Genomic DNA, 15744 nt, shown 5'->3' with positions numbered 1-15744 from the left:
GCTGTTAAGTGCTGTTAAAGTTTACATGTAAACATTTCTCAAAATGACTAAAATTCTTAGTGTCTTGTATTTGTTGCCTGTTGATTGTCATGACAAGAAAATCTTAACTATAAAAATATAAACTATTTACCCTAGTTTGTTTGTTTTTTCCCCCACAGGTTTCTGCTTGGGGTGGTTATGTGTTCATCATCAACCTTATCCCACTGCATGTATTTGTGTTGTTACTGATGCAGAGATACAGCAGAAGAGTCTATATAGGTGAGTAGTTTGACATCTAACATTTTAAAGAGGTGTTTTATATACATTCTTTTCATTCACAAATAATTTTGTATAGCCAATATTACATATGAAATGGTAAAAACAGCTGTCTTTATTTTGCTTCTTGATGAGTTTTTACTTTGTTTTAGAAATTAGTCTTGGTTTAGTGTTTGTCCATCATTTTCCCTCTTTTGAAACGGTCACTTGTTATGAAACTCACATCTTTTGTATTGTACATGTCATTCCAATTAAGCTTCATCACCCTAAGTGGCTAAACATTCTCAAACATTTTGAAAAATTTATGAAAACCCTGTTTTGCATATCTCAAAAATAAAATAATTCTCTCTTTTCTTTAGAAAACTTTATTTTCTGTCTAGGTTTTAGCACAATTTTTTGGATGTTTAGTGATGTCGCCTTACTTTAGCTCATTTTCTATAATAGAGACTAGCTTTTGTTGAATTAGAGAAATTGTAAATACCAGTTCTATTATAGTGTTATCAAAAAGCCATAGCATAAAGATAAAAGGTGTTGAATGATAGTTCATTTTTGTAAGTATAGAAGCTTTGCCAAATACTTCAGCATTTCCTCAGAGAGTTATAAGTAGAGTTATCGACCTTTTGATCCAGTGATTCCACTCTTAATTATTTTCTCCCAAGAGAACAGAAAATAGTATGTTCACACATAAACTTGTACATAAATGTTCATAGTACATTTTTCATAGTAGTTAAAAAAATGAAGCAGACTGATCTCCATCTAGTGATGAGTGAATAAACAAATTGTAGTATAGCCATAAAGTGGAATATTAGTCATAAAAAGGATTGAAGTGCTAGTACATACTATAACATGGATGAATCTTGAAACCATTATGGTAATTGAAAGAAACTAAACTAAAAGGCCACTTATTAGTGTATATATGAGAGGGTCAAAATAGTGAAATCCGTAGAGACAAGAAAGGACATTAGTGGTTGCCATGGAGTTGGAGAGGAAGTAGGAGAGAAAGAAATGGGAAATGGCTACTAATAGACTCATAATTTCTTTTTAGGTTGATGAAATATGTTTTTTGAGTTAGTGATAGTTGTACATTATTGTAATAAACTAGAAATCTCTGACATGGACGTTAAAAAGAGTGACTTTTACAGTGAATGTATGAATTATGAATATATGTTATTTCAATTCAAAAATTTTTTAAATTGTATATCCGTTAACATTTATAAGCATTTTAGTCATCATGACTGCAGTAATATACCAACTTAATATGTACCACAACTTCTTTAGTGTTTTACATGTATTTAACTCAAGTAGTTTCCCTATTTTAAAAACTTTGAAATCAATTAGATGGTTTACGCAGGAGGCGGTCACTTTTACATTTGACAGTTCATACACATTTTGTTTAACTCATCCATTGTAATCCCGTCAGTGTATCATTAGGTATCCCACTTCTGTATTTCCTGTTTCCTCTCTCCTTTCTTACCTTTCTGTACTTGATCTTGGATGTAGGCTCCCTTTTTTCCCCCAAGCCTATTTACACACTGATAGCCCTCATCATTCTATGCTGCCTTTTTTATCTTAAATGGTTGATGTTCTGACGCAAGGGTGACTTTCCATCATCCTTTCCTCTGGATGGGGTGAGACCAGTAGGAGCACCACAGATAGTTGCTTTTGTCTCTCAGAGACCCCAATCTCTACTTACCAGAGTAGGATATAAAATATTGTCTTTGTGAACTGTTTATTCCAGTTAGCTTTGGTGTCCTCTGAGACTATGACTCATAATAACACTGTTACTATCCCCATTTTATTTATTTTTATTTTTTTTAATCATTTTTATTAGGGGCTCATACAACTCTTATCAGAATCCTTACATACATCAATTGTGTCCAGCACGTTTGTACATATGTTGCCATCATCATTCTCTAAATACCTGCTTTCTACTTGAACCTTTGGCATCAGCTCATTTTCCCCCCTCCCTCCCCACTCCCCTCAACCCATGATAATTTATAAATTATTGTTTTGTCATATCTCACACCATCCAACGTCTCCCTCACCTACTTCTTCGCTGTCCATCCCTCCGGGAGGAGGTTATATGTAGGCCATGTCATCTGTTACCCCATTCTCCTTCACCGTCCCTCCACCGTCCCGATGTCGCCACTCTCACCACTGGTCCTGAGAGGTTCATCTGTCCTGGATTCCCTGTGTTTCCAGTTCCTATCTGTGCCAGTGAACATCCTCCGGTCCAGCCAGATATGTAAGGTAGACTTGGCATCATGATAGTGCGGGGAAGAAGTATTCAAGAACTAGAGGGAAATTGCATATTTCATTGTTGCTACACTGCCCCATGACTGGCTCATCTCCTTCCCACATCCCTTCTGCAAGGGGATGTCCAATTTCCTACAGATGAGCCCTGGGTCCCCACTCTGTACTTCCCCTCATTCACAATGCTGATTTGTTTTTTTGGGGGGGTCTTTGATGCCTCATACCTGGTCCCTTCAATGCCTTGTGGTCTCACAGGCTGCTGTGCTTCTTCCATGTGGGTTTTGTTGTTTCTCAGTTAGATGGCCCCTTGTTTATCTTCCAGCCTGTAGGACCCCAGATCCTATATATTTTGACAGACAGGCACTGCCAGCTTTCTTCACCGCATTTGCCTATGCACCTGCTTTGTCTTCAGTGTTCATGTTGGGGTAGGCTGGTGTGCTTCTTCCATGTGGGCTTTGTTGTTTTTTAGTTAGATGGCCACCTGTTTATCTTCAAGCCTCTAAGACCCCAAATGCTATATCATGATAGCTGGGCACCATCAGCTTTCTTCACCACTTTTGCTTATGCACCCACTTTGTCCTCAGTGATCGAGTTTTGACAGGCTAGTGTGCTTCTTCTAGATGGCTTTTGTTGTTTCTCATCTAGATGGCTCCTTGTTTATCTTCTGGTCTTTGAAACTTCAGATGTTATATCTTTTGGTAGCCGGGTACCATCAGCTTTCTACACCACATTTACTTGTGCATCCATTGTCTTCAGCTATCATGCCAGGAAGGTGAGCATCTCAGTCTGCTGAATTGTTAGAGCAAAGTGTTCTTGTGTTGAAGGAGTACTTGAGCAGGGGCCCACGGTCCATCTGTTTTCTTAATACTCAACCTATAAATATATGTCTATAGATGTTTCCCCCTCATAATACATAAATATATTTACATCTTTATATGCCTATATTTAAATCTCTATGACTACCCTTTGCCTCCTAGTTCTTTCCTCTTATTTCTTTGTACTTTCCTCTTGTCACAGTATCATGTTCAGCCTTCATTTGGGTTTCAGGAATTCCTCTCGGTTACATTGCCGTTGATCCAGCCTTGCCTGTCCTCCTATACCCTCCTTGCCACTGATTTTTGATTACGTGTTGTTCCCTTGTCCTTGGTTTTGTTAACACCCACTTCCTTTCCCCCGCCTCCCCTACTCCATGTGCCCCCGGAATTGTCATCCCATTGTCTCTTCTGGCTTGTTTATCCCGCCTATCCCTTCCAGGTAGACATATACTATGTACCATCACAAGACTGAGTACAACGAAGCAGCAATGGCTACAACAACAACACACTCACAAATGTATAAATAGTTCAGGGTCTATTCGTTGTCCTTCACGGGTGCTTTCCAGTTGAGTCTGATGGGGTGCCATGCTCTATCCCTGGGAACTTCATTGCTCTGCTCCCCCCACTGTTCTGCTGCATGCCCCCAGAGGCTGGCTTCGGCATAGTGAGCTCATGGCAGGCACAATTCCCGCCGTGTGTCCCATGGTCACAGGACCAGCCCTGTGGTCATCTCTGTGCATTGCTGTTCTGAACAGGAACATTGTCCTTAAGGCATGGTGAGCCAGGGTGTGCTTCACTCTTTTTTTTTTTTTCTTTTTCCCCTATCCCCCCTCGTCAGGGATAGAACAGAGCCAAACTACCAGGATTTGATGTCAAGTCTGGTCACTTTACTAACTTTGTAACATTGAATAAAATGCTACTTTATGCTTAACTGTTCTAAGGTCTAGCGGAGATAGGAACACTTCCTACCTGTAAGAGTAAGCTGTGATGATAAAGTGATCTAATATTATTATAGTTGCTTTTAGCAAGAGTAGCACAAAGTGCTCCTTAAGAGTTTGCTTCTGACAATGTTAAAGTTAGAGAAAATAACCAGAAGAGACCAGAGTTCCAGAGGCTGGGGTTATTATGTTTCAGGAGCTATTAAAGACTACTGGGAGATAAAACCTAATACAAAACTAGAGATGGTTCTTTGTTTTGTTTCAAAGAAACTAAGTTTTAGGGCAGCTTAAGTTTTAGGGATGGGGAATGAGATAACTCAATGGCGCCAGCATTTTCTTCTTCGTTTTATTGTGGTGAACTATATAGAACCATCTTAAAGTGTACAGTTCAGTGGCATTAATTACATGCACTTGTTCAGCCTTCATTCAGATCCAAAACCTTATCCTCCTCCCAAACAGTAAGCGACTACTTTCCATCCTCCCCTTTCTTGGCCCCTGATAACTTCTAATCTACTTTCCAACTTTGTAAATGTACTTATTCCAGATAATGAATAGAATTGAAGTTATACATTGTCCTGATGTGTCATTTTGACACATCTCGATTTCCTCAATGAAAATTACAGAAACCATTTACATTTACCTCCTACCATTTATGCAGACTTTTATCTGAGGCAAATATATCCCCAAATTTGTTTTCTTCTAAATATTCTAGTCTCAAAATGTTCTGTGTTCAACCTTACCTCTACAGTTACATTATCAATTTAACCTGAGTGTAAATTGAGTATTAATCCCAGTAAATCTGTGTAATTCCATGGAAGCATTACTTCTGTAATAAATGTAAACATAGTCAAAAAGTTCTTAGAAAGTAAGCATCACAGGTAAAGACAGACAATGCAGCAGAGATTGTCATACTGACCAACTTAAGCAACCCTTATGACATGTTGAACCCAGTATCTTACCTCTGTACTGTTAAATACTATAAATTTATATAAGCTAATAGTGTATAATTAAGTTGCTTTTTAAAGAAAATGTGTGGTATCTGTCCACGTGTCAATTTGACATGTGGCCTTACAGACAGATATATAAGAAGGTTCATAAATCTAGTGTTAATGCTTACAAAATTCATCCTTGTCTTAGCATATATCAGAACTGTATTTCTCCTTATGTCTGAGTAATGTTCCATTATGTGTATGAGAAAGGCAGTCTTGTGTTAGAAAGGTGATCAGTTCCTATGTTGGTCCTTAAGCCAAATTTGTAGTTAAATGCTTGCTTCTTGGTTACCCTCACCTGAGTGCAAGAAAAAGACAAGCCTTGGCAATGATTTCAAAGCTGCCTAAGCAGTAAGTGAAGGTAATTGTGATGAAGATTGTTGTTAGAGGGGTTTGTTCAATTGTTTCAAAGTGAAAACAAGTTTGCATACTATTATGTGACAAACAGGCATGCGCGTGGTGCTCATTTATGGCTTTTATGAATAATTTTGCAATAAATGGAGACTAGTGTGTCTGTTTGAGTCCCTGTTTCAGTTCTTTGGGTCACGTACCTAGGAGTGAACTTGCTGGGTCATACAAGAGTTTTGTGTGTTTAACCTTTTTAAGAATTGCAAACTTTTCCTTAGCAGCTGAACCATTGCAAAAAAAGATTTCCAGTTTATCCACATCTCACAAAGATTTGGTATTTTCTAGCTTTTCTGACATCCGCCGCAAATGATTGTGAATTGGTATATTTGTGGTTTTGATCTACTTTTCCCCAATGATTAATGAATAGGCGCCCTGGTGGTGTAGGGCCTTCCTAAGCACAGTAAGGCCAGCACTTCAAAACCACCAGCCTCTCTGGGGAAGAACGATGACATGCTTACTATTCCTGTGAAGGGTTCCGGTCAGAGACCCCCACCTGGATAGTTCTTCCATGTTCTGCAGTGTCACTATGAGTTGGAATTGGCTCAATAGCAGTGAATAATGATTCATGATGGTTTAGCAACTTTTTTGTGCTCATAGGTCATTAGTGTATTTTCTTTGAAGAAAACACAATTTCAAGCCTTTGTCCATTTTAAAATTTTGTTGTATGGCTGTAGGTTTTTTATATGTTCTACATATTAAATCATTCCAATCCAGATTTATGATTTGCAGATATTTTCTCCAGGTCTATACGTTGTCTTCTTACTTTCCTGGTAATATCCTTTGATGCACAAATTAAAATTTTTATATGTCTCCTTTGTTGTTTCTGGTACTTTGCTTCATGCCAAATCCAAGTCATACAGACTTTGTCCATTGTTGTTTTATAGTTTTAGCTCTCATATGATAACACTTTAAAAAGTTGGCGGAAAATTGAATTAAAAATTTTTGAAGTCCTGACCTGTTGATGTGGGTGATCCATTTTGTGTTACCTCCTGTATGTCCCATGGAGTCCAGTTTATTTTGGATGTGGGAGTTCATTTGCCTACCACTACTGGTTGAAAAGACGCTTCTTTCCCCATTGATTATAAGTGGCGCCCTTGTTGAAAATCAGTTGGCTGTCAGTATTTGGCCTTATTTTTGTGCTCTCACTTCTGTCTCATTGGTCTATGTGCTTATCTTTATGCAAATACCACAGTAGTTTGATATGGAATCTTGTTTACTTAGGTCAGTAGTTTCTTTCAGCAATATTTTGTAGTTTTCTTTGTACAATTCTTTTGCCTCCCTGGTTAATTCTAATTATTTTAATCTTTTAGATACTAATGTAAATGACATGATTTAAAATTTTCTATTCCAGATTGTACATTGCTGGTATAAACTTTAATGTGTTGATTGCAGTACTCTATATCTTTGCTAAATTAGCTTTTTAGCTTGAGTGGCTTTCTTACATACTTTGGGGGTTTTCTATATAAATTGGACCATATTATCCATAAAGAAGAAAAGTTTTACCTCTTTCTAATTTTGATATGTTTTATTTTCATTCCCAATTGCTTTGTATAGAATGTTCCGCACAGTGATGACTAGCACTGGTGAAAGTGGGCATCCTGTCCTGTTTCCAGTGTTAGGATTCACGCTTAATAGTCATTCACCCTTGACATATATATGATGTTAACCGTGAGCTTTATCATATTGAGTAATGTTTCTTCTATTCCTAGCTTGGGTGTTTTTTGTTATAAAAGGATAATTGGAATTTGTCAGATTCCTTTTCGGCATGATAGTCTTAATGGTTGTATTAAACTGACTGAATTTTCTTAGGTTGAGCCACCCTTGCATTCTTGCGATAAACCCTGCTTGATCACAGCACACAATACTTTCAGTTAGTATGCTGTCACATTCCATTTGCTTGTATTTCATTGACAAAGCTTGCTTTTACATTCATAAGGACTATAACTTCCTCTGTGGGAGAAAAATGAGACTTCCTATTCCCAGAGAGAGTTACAGCCCCGGAAACCCACAGGGATAATTTTAGCCTATCATATACGATCGCTATGAGATGGGATTGACTTTTGGCAATGAGTTTTGAGTTTCCGGTTTGGTTCTCTGTCTAGCTTCACTGTCAAGGGATTGCTGACCTTCTAGAATAATTTAAGAAATACACACACTCTGATTTTTGGAACTGTTTGAGAAGGCTTGGTGTTAATTCTTTTGAGCAGTTTTAAATACGTACTCAAATTCTTATCCTCAGAAGTAGCCACTTTTAATTGTTGTAATGGTTCGTTCTGTTGCTGTTAGATGCTGTAAAGTTGCCTCCAACTCTTAATCCTGGACCATCTTCAAGATTATTGTTGGGTTTGAACCTAGTACAGCACCTCTCTCAGTCCCTTTGTGGAAGGTCTTACTCTCTTTCACTGATCCTTTGCGAAGCATGAAAATCCTTTTACACGGGCTGGTCTTGCCTGACAATATGTCCAAAGTATGTGAAATGGAGTGTCACTATCTTTGCTTCTAAGAACTGTACTTCCTCCAAGACAAATTGTTTCATTGTTCTAGCAGTCTGTGGTATACATATTTAGTATCGTACACCAGCCCCATAATTCAAATGCATGTTATTTCCCAGTCTCCATTAGTCATTATCCAGCTTTCACATACATGAGACCACTGACTGTACAATGTGACTTGGGTCCTCAAAGTGACTTCTGTCCTCTAACACTTCAGTGCCGGTCTTGTGTGGCACATTTGTCCATTGTAATACATCATTTTTGACTACTCGACTGCTGCTTGCGGAGCCAATAAATAAGTAGAGTGTAAGGAGAGAACCCTGATCTCACACCTTTCCTGATTTTAAACTATACTGTATTCTGTGTTTTTGTTTAATGACTGCCTCTTGGGTCTGTGTACAGGTTTCGCATAAGCATAATGAAGTATTCTGGAATAACCCGTTCTTCTCAATGTTACCCATAGTTGGTATCCACACAGTCAAATGCCTTTGCGTAGTCAATAAAATACAAGTAAACATCTTTCTGATGTTCTCTGCTTTCAGACAAGCTCCATCTGAAGTCAACAATGATATACCACGAGGCACATCTTCTGAATCCAGCTTGACTTTCTGGCAGCTCCTGTCAATGTACGGCTGCATCTATTTTCAAATTATTTTCAGCAACATTTTACTTACATGTGATATTAATGATACTGTTCAACAATTCCTACATTCTGTTCGGTCACCTTTTTTTCTTTTTTTTTTTGGAAGGGGCACAAATATGGATCTCTTCCAGCTGGTAGCTTCCAGGTTAGCTGTCTTCCAAATTGCTTGGCATCTACTAATGAGTGCTTCTAGGACCGCCTCAGTGTTCTTTCAGTCCTGGGAACCTTGTTTTTCATTTCAGCTAGGCCTCTTCTTTCAGTGCCATCAGTTCTGAATCGTGTGGTACCTCGAAATGGTTGAATTGACCTGTTCCTTTTTGTATGATGAGTATTCCCTTTGTCATCTTTTATTGCTTCCTACTTTGTTCAGTGTTTGCTTGTAGAATCCTTCGCTATTGCAGTGTGAAAATTGAAACTTGTTTTGTTCATTTTTTGACCTTCAGGTATGCTGAGCATGTTCCTGTCGTCTGGTTTTCTAACTCTAGGTCTTTGCACATTTCGTCATGATTTTTTTGCTTTTCCTTCTCAAGTTGTTTTTGAAATTTTCCGTTCAGCCCTTTTACTTCATCATTTCTGGGTGTTTGAAAGAAATAATGGAGTAACAGGTCTGTTTTTTCCAATATTTTAGGCCACTAATGTACTTCATACTTATATTTCTTGATGTTAAATCTTCCTTTTCTTTCACGTGTCGATCACTTACAACCCTTTTAGGATTTAGTGCCATTCATCATTTTCTGCATTCATACATAGATATGTACATCATACACGCTATTTCATACCTCTTTGGTTCCAAATGTATTAATACTACAGCAGTTTTTTAATTTAAAACTGGAACTTGACAGGACTCACCCCCACCCCCAGGTCTTGCAGCTTTTCTGCCTTTACCACTTTCTATTGCTCGCTTTAGTGGGAAATATTTGAATTTGCCTTCTCTGACAGGTTTCCACATTACACACCTTGACAGGTTTTGCTGTATATGGTTTTAGTAGATTAAATCTAAGAGGGGCTCAGGGGAAACAGCTATTTAAACAAGGGAAGGATATCCCTAAATCTAATTTTTAAAATATATGTTATTAATAGTCTTTGTTTTGGTAGTGTTGCTTGAAAAATATTACGGTTTTGATTTTTAGGACATCAAATAAAAATGGCTGCCTTGTGTTTACTAAAAGGTTAATAATTAGCACAAGAAGCCTTGGTGTCGCAATGATTAGGCATTCGGTTGTTACACAAAGGTAGGTGGTTATGTTTAGCATGGGATGGCTAATGGAGTGAAAAGATGTAACGATCTGTGCCTGTAAAGAGTTTTAGGTGCCATCAAGTCTAGAAAACACTACAGGGCAGTTGAGCTTTGCCCCATAGGGTTGCTATGGGTCAGAAATGACTCACCAACACACAGTAATAGTCCAGTTGTCTTTGAGTTAAAACCAATTCATACTGGACCCCATTTGTGTCAGTGTAGAGCTGTGCTCCATAAAAGTTTAATGGCTCATTTTCAGGTGCCACGCCTTTCTTCTGAAGTGCCTCTGGGTGCAATGCAAACTCCTAGCCTTTCAATTAGCAGCTGAGCATGTTAATCATGACACCTCCCAGGGACTTTTAATAGGTCAAGCTAAATACCATGTCTGTTGTTTGCTCCTTATTATCTATATGAATACACAGTTCCAGCCATAGCCCATGTCAGGGCTTTCGGAAGTTGCTCGTCTGGGAAGAGGGGTTAGGATTATTGTGAAATAACAAGGAGTAGAAGCAGTTGACTGAGGCAGAAACATGGATTAATTAGTAAGATAGAAAAAAAGGAACATTTCCGGTCTTCCACATAACTTGTACTGCTTACAGCGTAATTTAAATTATCCTGTTTTTCTCAGTAAATCAGTGAGAACTCAAGTATGAAAAAGTCATGGTGGAACAAACTAAAATTTCTTTCTCAAATGAGAGCTGTAAAGTTCAGAATTCAAAGAGCAATGTAAAAGTTAATATTTTCCTACTACAGAGAAGCCTTTTAAATTGCTATTAACATTTCATGGAATAGAAATGCTAAACATCAGTTTCCTTGCCTAGTGTAATGACACGCAGGATTATACATGACAGAACCTGTTTAAAAACTGTTAGCTAGCATACGTACCTGGCAGGGGAGACACCTTGATCAGGAAGGTGGTTTTCCCAGGGTGAGGCTCACCCACCGCACTCCAGATGTGCTGACCCCTGCGATTTCCCCAAATGCGGGGGAAAGCTTTGAGCTTTCCCCTGCAATTTTTTAAAAGAAAAAAAAATTATAGGAAAAAAACTGTTAGATAGCAACTTTTGTTTAACATTAAAAAAAAGAATATAGTAAACACTTTCAGGGTCAAGAAAATAATTAGTAAATTTCTGTATACTGAATAAGTTCAGTGTTTAGCAGATGACCCACAATGGTATGAAGTTAACTCATAACTACACAAATTTTATCTTATATAACACATGACTGTCTGATCCTAAGTAACACATAATATAAGATTTGTGTGAATGTTATACAATAATGTAAAATTTATCCTGAAGCATGTATGTGGTTTTTGTTTCTGTGTTTTAATTGTACATTCAGTATCCCTGGGGTGTGGTACGAAGAGTTAAGTGTTAGGTTCAAACCTATCAGAGAGCCTTAGGAAGAAGATAAGCATTGTGTTCCATTCTCAAAGGTCACAACCTTAAAGACCCCATGGAGCCAGTCTACTCTACACACACACGAGCTCACCTTGAGTCAGAATCAATTTGGCGGCAGCAGCCTAGTCAAATTCCAGGACCACATAATATTTGGTGTTACACGCCAGTGTTTATAATGGAATTCAGTAAAATAAGTTTAATGGTTTGGCTCTAAAATACTGAAAACAATAAAGGGATGTACAACTTTTTTTGTGGCTGATAGTTCTCCAAAACAAGAAAGTACCCTTAGAACCTATGGACGAAATACATTATTTGCAGGGATTAAATAAGTATGATATTACCACTCTAGAATGTTAAATTTATCAGTAGTACTCTAGCCTTTCCTATGTATTGCACCTTCAGGATACATGAGCCAAGAGCATACAGGCAAATGGTCTTGGTTTGTTTTTGTTTTTTTATTTAGGCAGTGGTTGCACTGTTAATCATATAAAGTGAATATTGCAGATAAGTATCCTAAGTATGCCTTTTAGGTAGTAAAGGCGTTCCTAACACTGGATTACAAAAGCTTTGTCAGAGGGTTTGTTAAAGGCTATTGGGATAGGAGTTAATTCAGGTATATACTTGAAGACGAGACATGCTATTGCTTCTGCCACCTGTATTAGGTAGGGTCTCTAATGGTTGATTTTATAATAATCCATTGGTTTGGTCAAAAGGCTTTTAATTCAGAAGGCTAGACCTAAGTAAAATTTTCTTTAAGGGTTTGCTCTTATTGAGAGCTGTTAGCTGTTTCATAGTTAAAAAGATTTGCTTTTGTGGAGAAATTAATGGATTCCTAGTGGTCAGTAAATTTAGAAGCCAATTTAAAGTAGTTGCCAACATTAAGAAAAGGATGTGTTAGGAAAGACCTAAACAAATCGTTAGCTTGTTTGGTCAGAACATGATTTGTGGTGCAGTGTTGTTTAAACTCCTTTTTATTTTGTGCTTGTTTCACTCTCTTGGTTTATGAATGAAATACTTTTGCCGATTTTTGTTCCATTACTACTTCCTGGCATATTAGATAAAGCAAGCCCAAATGTTTTTCTTTTAGATTTAAAAAACTTTGCACTTCATTTTGCTATCAATATAAGATATAGTTGCTATTTTAAAATCTTGTGATTATAAATGTCTTTCTACTTGAGTATTTTAAACAAATTCTCAATGCTTTAACAATCCGGGCTTATAAAATATTAACTCTGTGGCTCATTCCCAACATAATTGACAATAAGCAGCATACTTGGAAAAATTATTTTTTCCCATAACGCTTGCCTTTTAAAATTAATTAAATATTTCTGCTGATCAAGCAGAATCATTTTTTTCTTAAATATAAAATTTCATCCATGTAAACATCTTAGTTCTTCACTCACGTCTCTAGCTTTATCAATAATACAGCAAAATTGGTAATACCTGGCATTTATGCAAATAATGTTTGTGTTGCCTGTCTTTTGTCAATCATTCCCTCTCCCTGCCAGGTATTTTCATAAGCATGCTATGCTGATTCTTTGGGTTGGCAGAAACCATGTATACATAAAAACATAGTTGCAGCTAATTTTAGTGTCCTTTTTCATAGCCGTGCTGTGATCATAGTGTCCCAGGGTACCATGAGCTGACTCAATGTCAGTCATCTAGCTAGCTTTTTACTTAGCTATGTAATGACCATTTAAATGCAGAATTTTTTCCTCCAAGTTGGAGGCTGACTTAGCTATGAAAGAAAGTCATCAGAATTCTGTAACACCTAAAGTCTAAGTAGGTGCAAATGCATCTAATGTTCCTCTTGTACACTGGATAATGTTTGATTTTAAATATCTACCATACCTCTTCTGTGAAGAGTGTATTTTCATGCTGATTTTCTTGGTTAATACTTTTTCTTTTTGAAAGAGAGAAGGTAGATGACAGGAGAGTTTTGTCAACCATTTCCATTAAGATGAGATAAAATGCAACCTTTTAATGCCAGTGAGATTCAATGGGGATCAAAATTAACGGGAACATAGTATTGCATTTAAGTAAAAGGAAGTACAATAGTAATTTTAATGTATAAAAAGTATTGCCAATGTAAGTGTTAATGTTTCGTCCAAGAGAAGGTACTCAAAGTTCTAAGTCTGGGAAACAACAGGAACTTTTTCAAAACCTAGCATTCACATGGAACTTGAAATGACCTTGCATTTTATAGATGCTCGGTTGAATGCATTAAGGCAAAGGCAATGTTTTATTTCTACTGTGTACAAATCTGTCTCGTTTTAAACGCTTGGGTTCTAAGTAATTTGGAAAGGTTCTGTTGAGAAGATTACTATTTGTCCTGAATCAAAGTGATTTTCTCTGGTTAAAAATTGGTAAAATAGTACATAGGACCGTGTTTATATATTTCTAATGGTGATTTTTCTGGAATTCTTACACATTGGAAGTATGATCAGCAGCAATGAAGGCCAGTAATTGTGCTTCCACAGGATGGCAGTGTGGTAACGTTTTCATGATGTAATGAATGATTTATAACATTCCTGAGGGTGTGAATTCTTTCAGAACTCACCACTTTGATGGGGGATGCCTTTTGTGTTCTTGGTTTAAAGAGTAAGAACAGTACTTAACATAGATATATAGAAAGTGTGATAGAGGTAGACGATAATTTGGCCAGGTTTCCTAGAGAATTTCTAAGAAGTTATTGTTAACTGAGTTTGTGGCTTTGAGGCTTCCTGGCAACATTGGAAAGCAGGTAGCAATACAGGCCTTCTTGGCTATTTTGTCCATGCCAGGAAGAGATGGAGATTGCTCCCTCATACAGAGCTATGTGGTACTTTTTGTTTGTTTGTTTGTTTTAATTGGTTGGATGTCACATGTGCTTGCTGCTTTTATATGTTTTGGTTATTTGTATACATTCTCTTGATTTTCCCAACTAGTTATTCAGCTCCTAGAGCAGCGGTTCTCAACCTGTGGGTCGTGATCCCATTGGGGGGTTGAATGACCCTTTCACAGGGTCGCAGCATTAGGAAGGTGGAGAACCACTGTGTTAGAGGGTGGTAGGATTTATCTTATTTTTGGTAGGATTGATCTGAAAGGGATTTTCTATATTTAGACTGTCTTGACCATAGTAATATATAGTTAGCATTGGAATGAATAAACGTGTAATTTTACCACACCATTTGATGCTGTAGTCCAGAAAAAGGCTTATTTTTGCAGTGTATATTGGGGTTTATATTAAGATTAAGGGCTACTCCACTACTTTTACTCCAGTGTGTATATAATTCTTATTTCCTATATTTTACATGTGGATTTTAAATTTGGATTTAAATGGAATATGTATATATATGATTTTACAAATTTAAGAAGGATGAGAATAAGACGAGTTTGTGAAGTTTGACATTTTATATCACCTAAACACAATTTTGTACTGAGACGCTGGTTTTATCTGTTAGAGGATACAATGAGATAGAACGTGTATCACCTTATGTAAACATCTCAGGATCAACGATCCAAAAAATTAAGTAAAATAGTGAAAACTTAAATACAGAAAAGAAAATGGTGATCTTTGGCTTATTGCAGACATAACATTTGTCAGATTTGTGTCTTTGGTATAACTGAGGCTGATTTAGATAGAGGCCATTTCAAAAGTAAATGTAATAAGTGTATGTTTGTTTTAGCTTTATTTTGTGTTAATAGAGGCTTCTGAAATAGAAAAGTGATGTAGGAGGCCACATCCTACTTCCTCTGGTTTTATAAGTGGCAGAAGAATCAAACTAAACCCCAGTCCTGTGAGGTAGTAGTGTTCAGACATGCCTCCACCATCCAACCCTCCTGACCAACTCTGATCCCAACCATTGCTCCCAGGGCTCTCACTACTTTTGAGTTTGAATAATTCATTGTATTGGCTTTGGGCCTTTGGAAACTTATTCACATACTTGTGTCTTCCCTGTTCAATTTACTTGCGCTTCCTGTTATTTTTACTGTCTTTAGTTATCACTTGTTAGTCAACTGGGGAAGCAGCTTAATATTTTAGCTCATACCCCATAATTTACGTTCTATAGATGTGGTGGTGTTTTCTTTAAAGCAAATAAACATTCTTTCCTATGCAAGCAGTGTGAAGGGGGAAATAGAACAGTTTGCTATTTTTAAATAAAAGCTCTAGTATATTTTACTAGATTTCACTTATTTTCTGATCTCTATCAAATGTTTCGTAAAAGGTATAGATAAATTTTATAAATGTAATAATTTTCACATTCATTTATTTCAAGGGGTTTTAGCTGTATTCCTAGTTAATTTTTAATTATGATTTCTGAGAAATTGTGA

General features: G+C 37.0%; 1 protein-coding gene and 1 pseudogene across 1 annotated transcript in view; both read left to right on the top strand.

Annotated features, from left to right (window-relative positions):
• The window catches only part of STT3B (STT3 oligosaccharyltransferase complex catalytic subunit B), a 92816-nt gene that overhangs the window by 54378 nt on the left and 22694 nt on the right, over positions 1 to 15744 (top strand). Inside the window, exon 5 of the mRNA XM_075547108.1 lies at positions 159 to 258. Within this exon, the coding sequence (XP_075403223.1) occupies positions 159 to 258 (100 nt within the window). The remainder of the gene's footprint in view (positions 1 to 158; positions 259 to 15744) is intronic.
• On the top strand, positions 10908 to 11040 carry LOC142447372 (U1 spliceosomal RNA; annotated as a pseudogene).

This window comes from Tenrec ecaudatus, chromosome 4, assembly GCF_050624435.1.
Source record: "Tenrec ecaudatus isolate mTenEca1 chromosome 4, mTenEca1.hap1, whole genome shotgun sequence".
NCBI lineage: Eukaryota > Metazoa > Chordata > Mammalia > Afrosoricida > Tenrecidae > Tenrec > Tenrec ecaudatus.
Note: the sequence above shows the minus strand (reverse complement) of the source record. Positions and strands in the feature narration are given on the sequence as shown.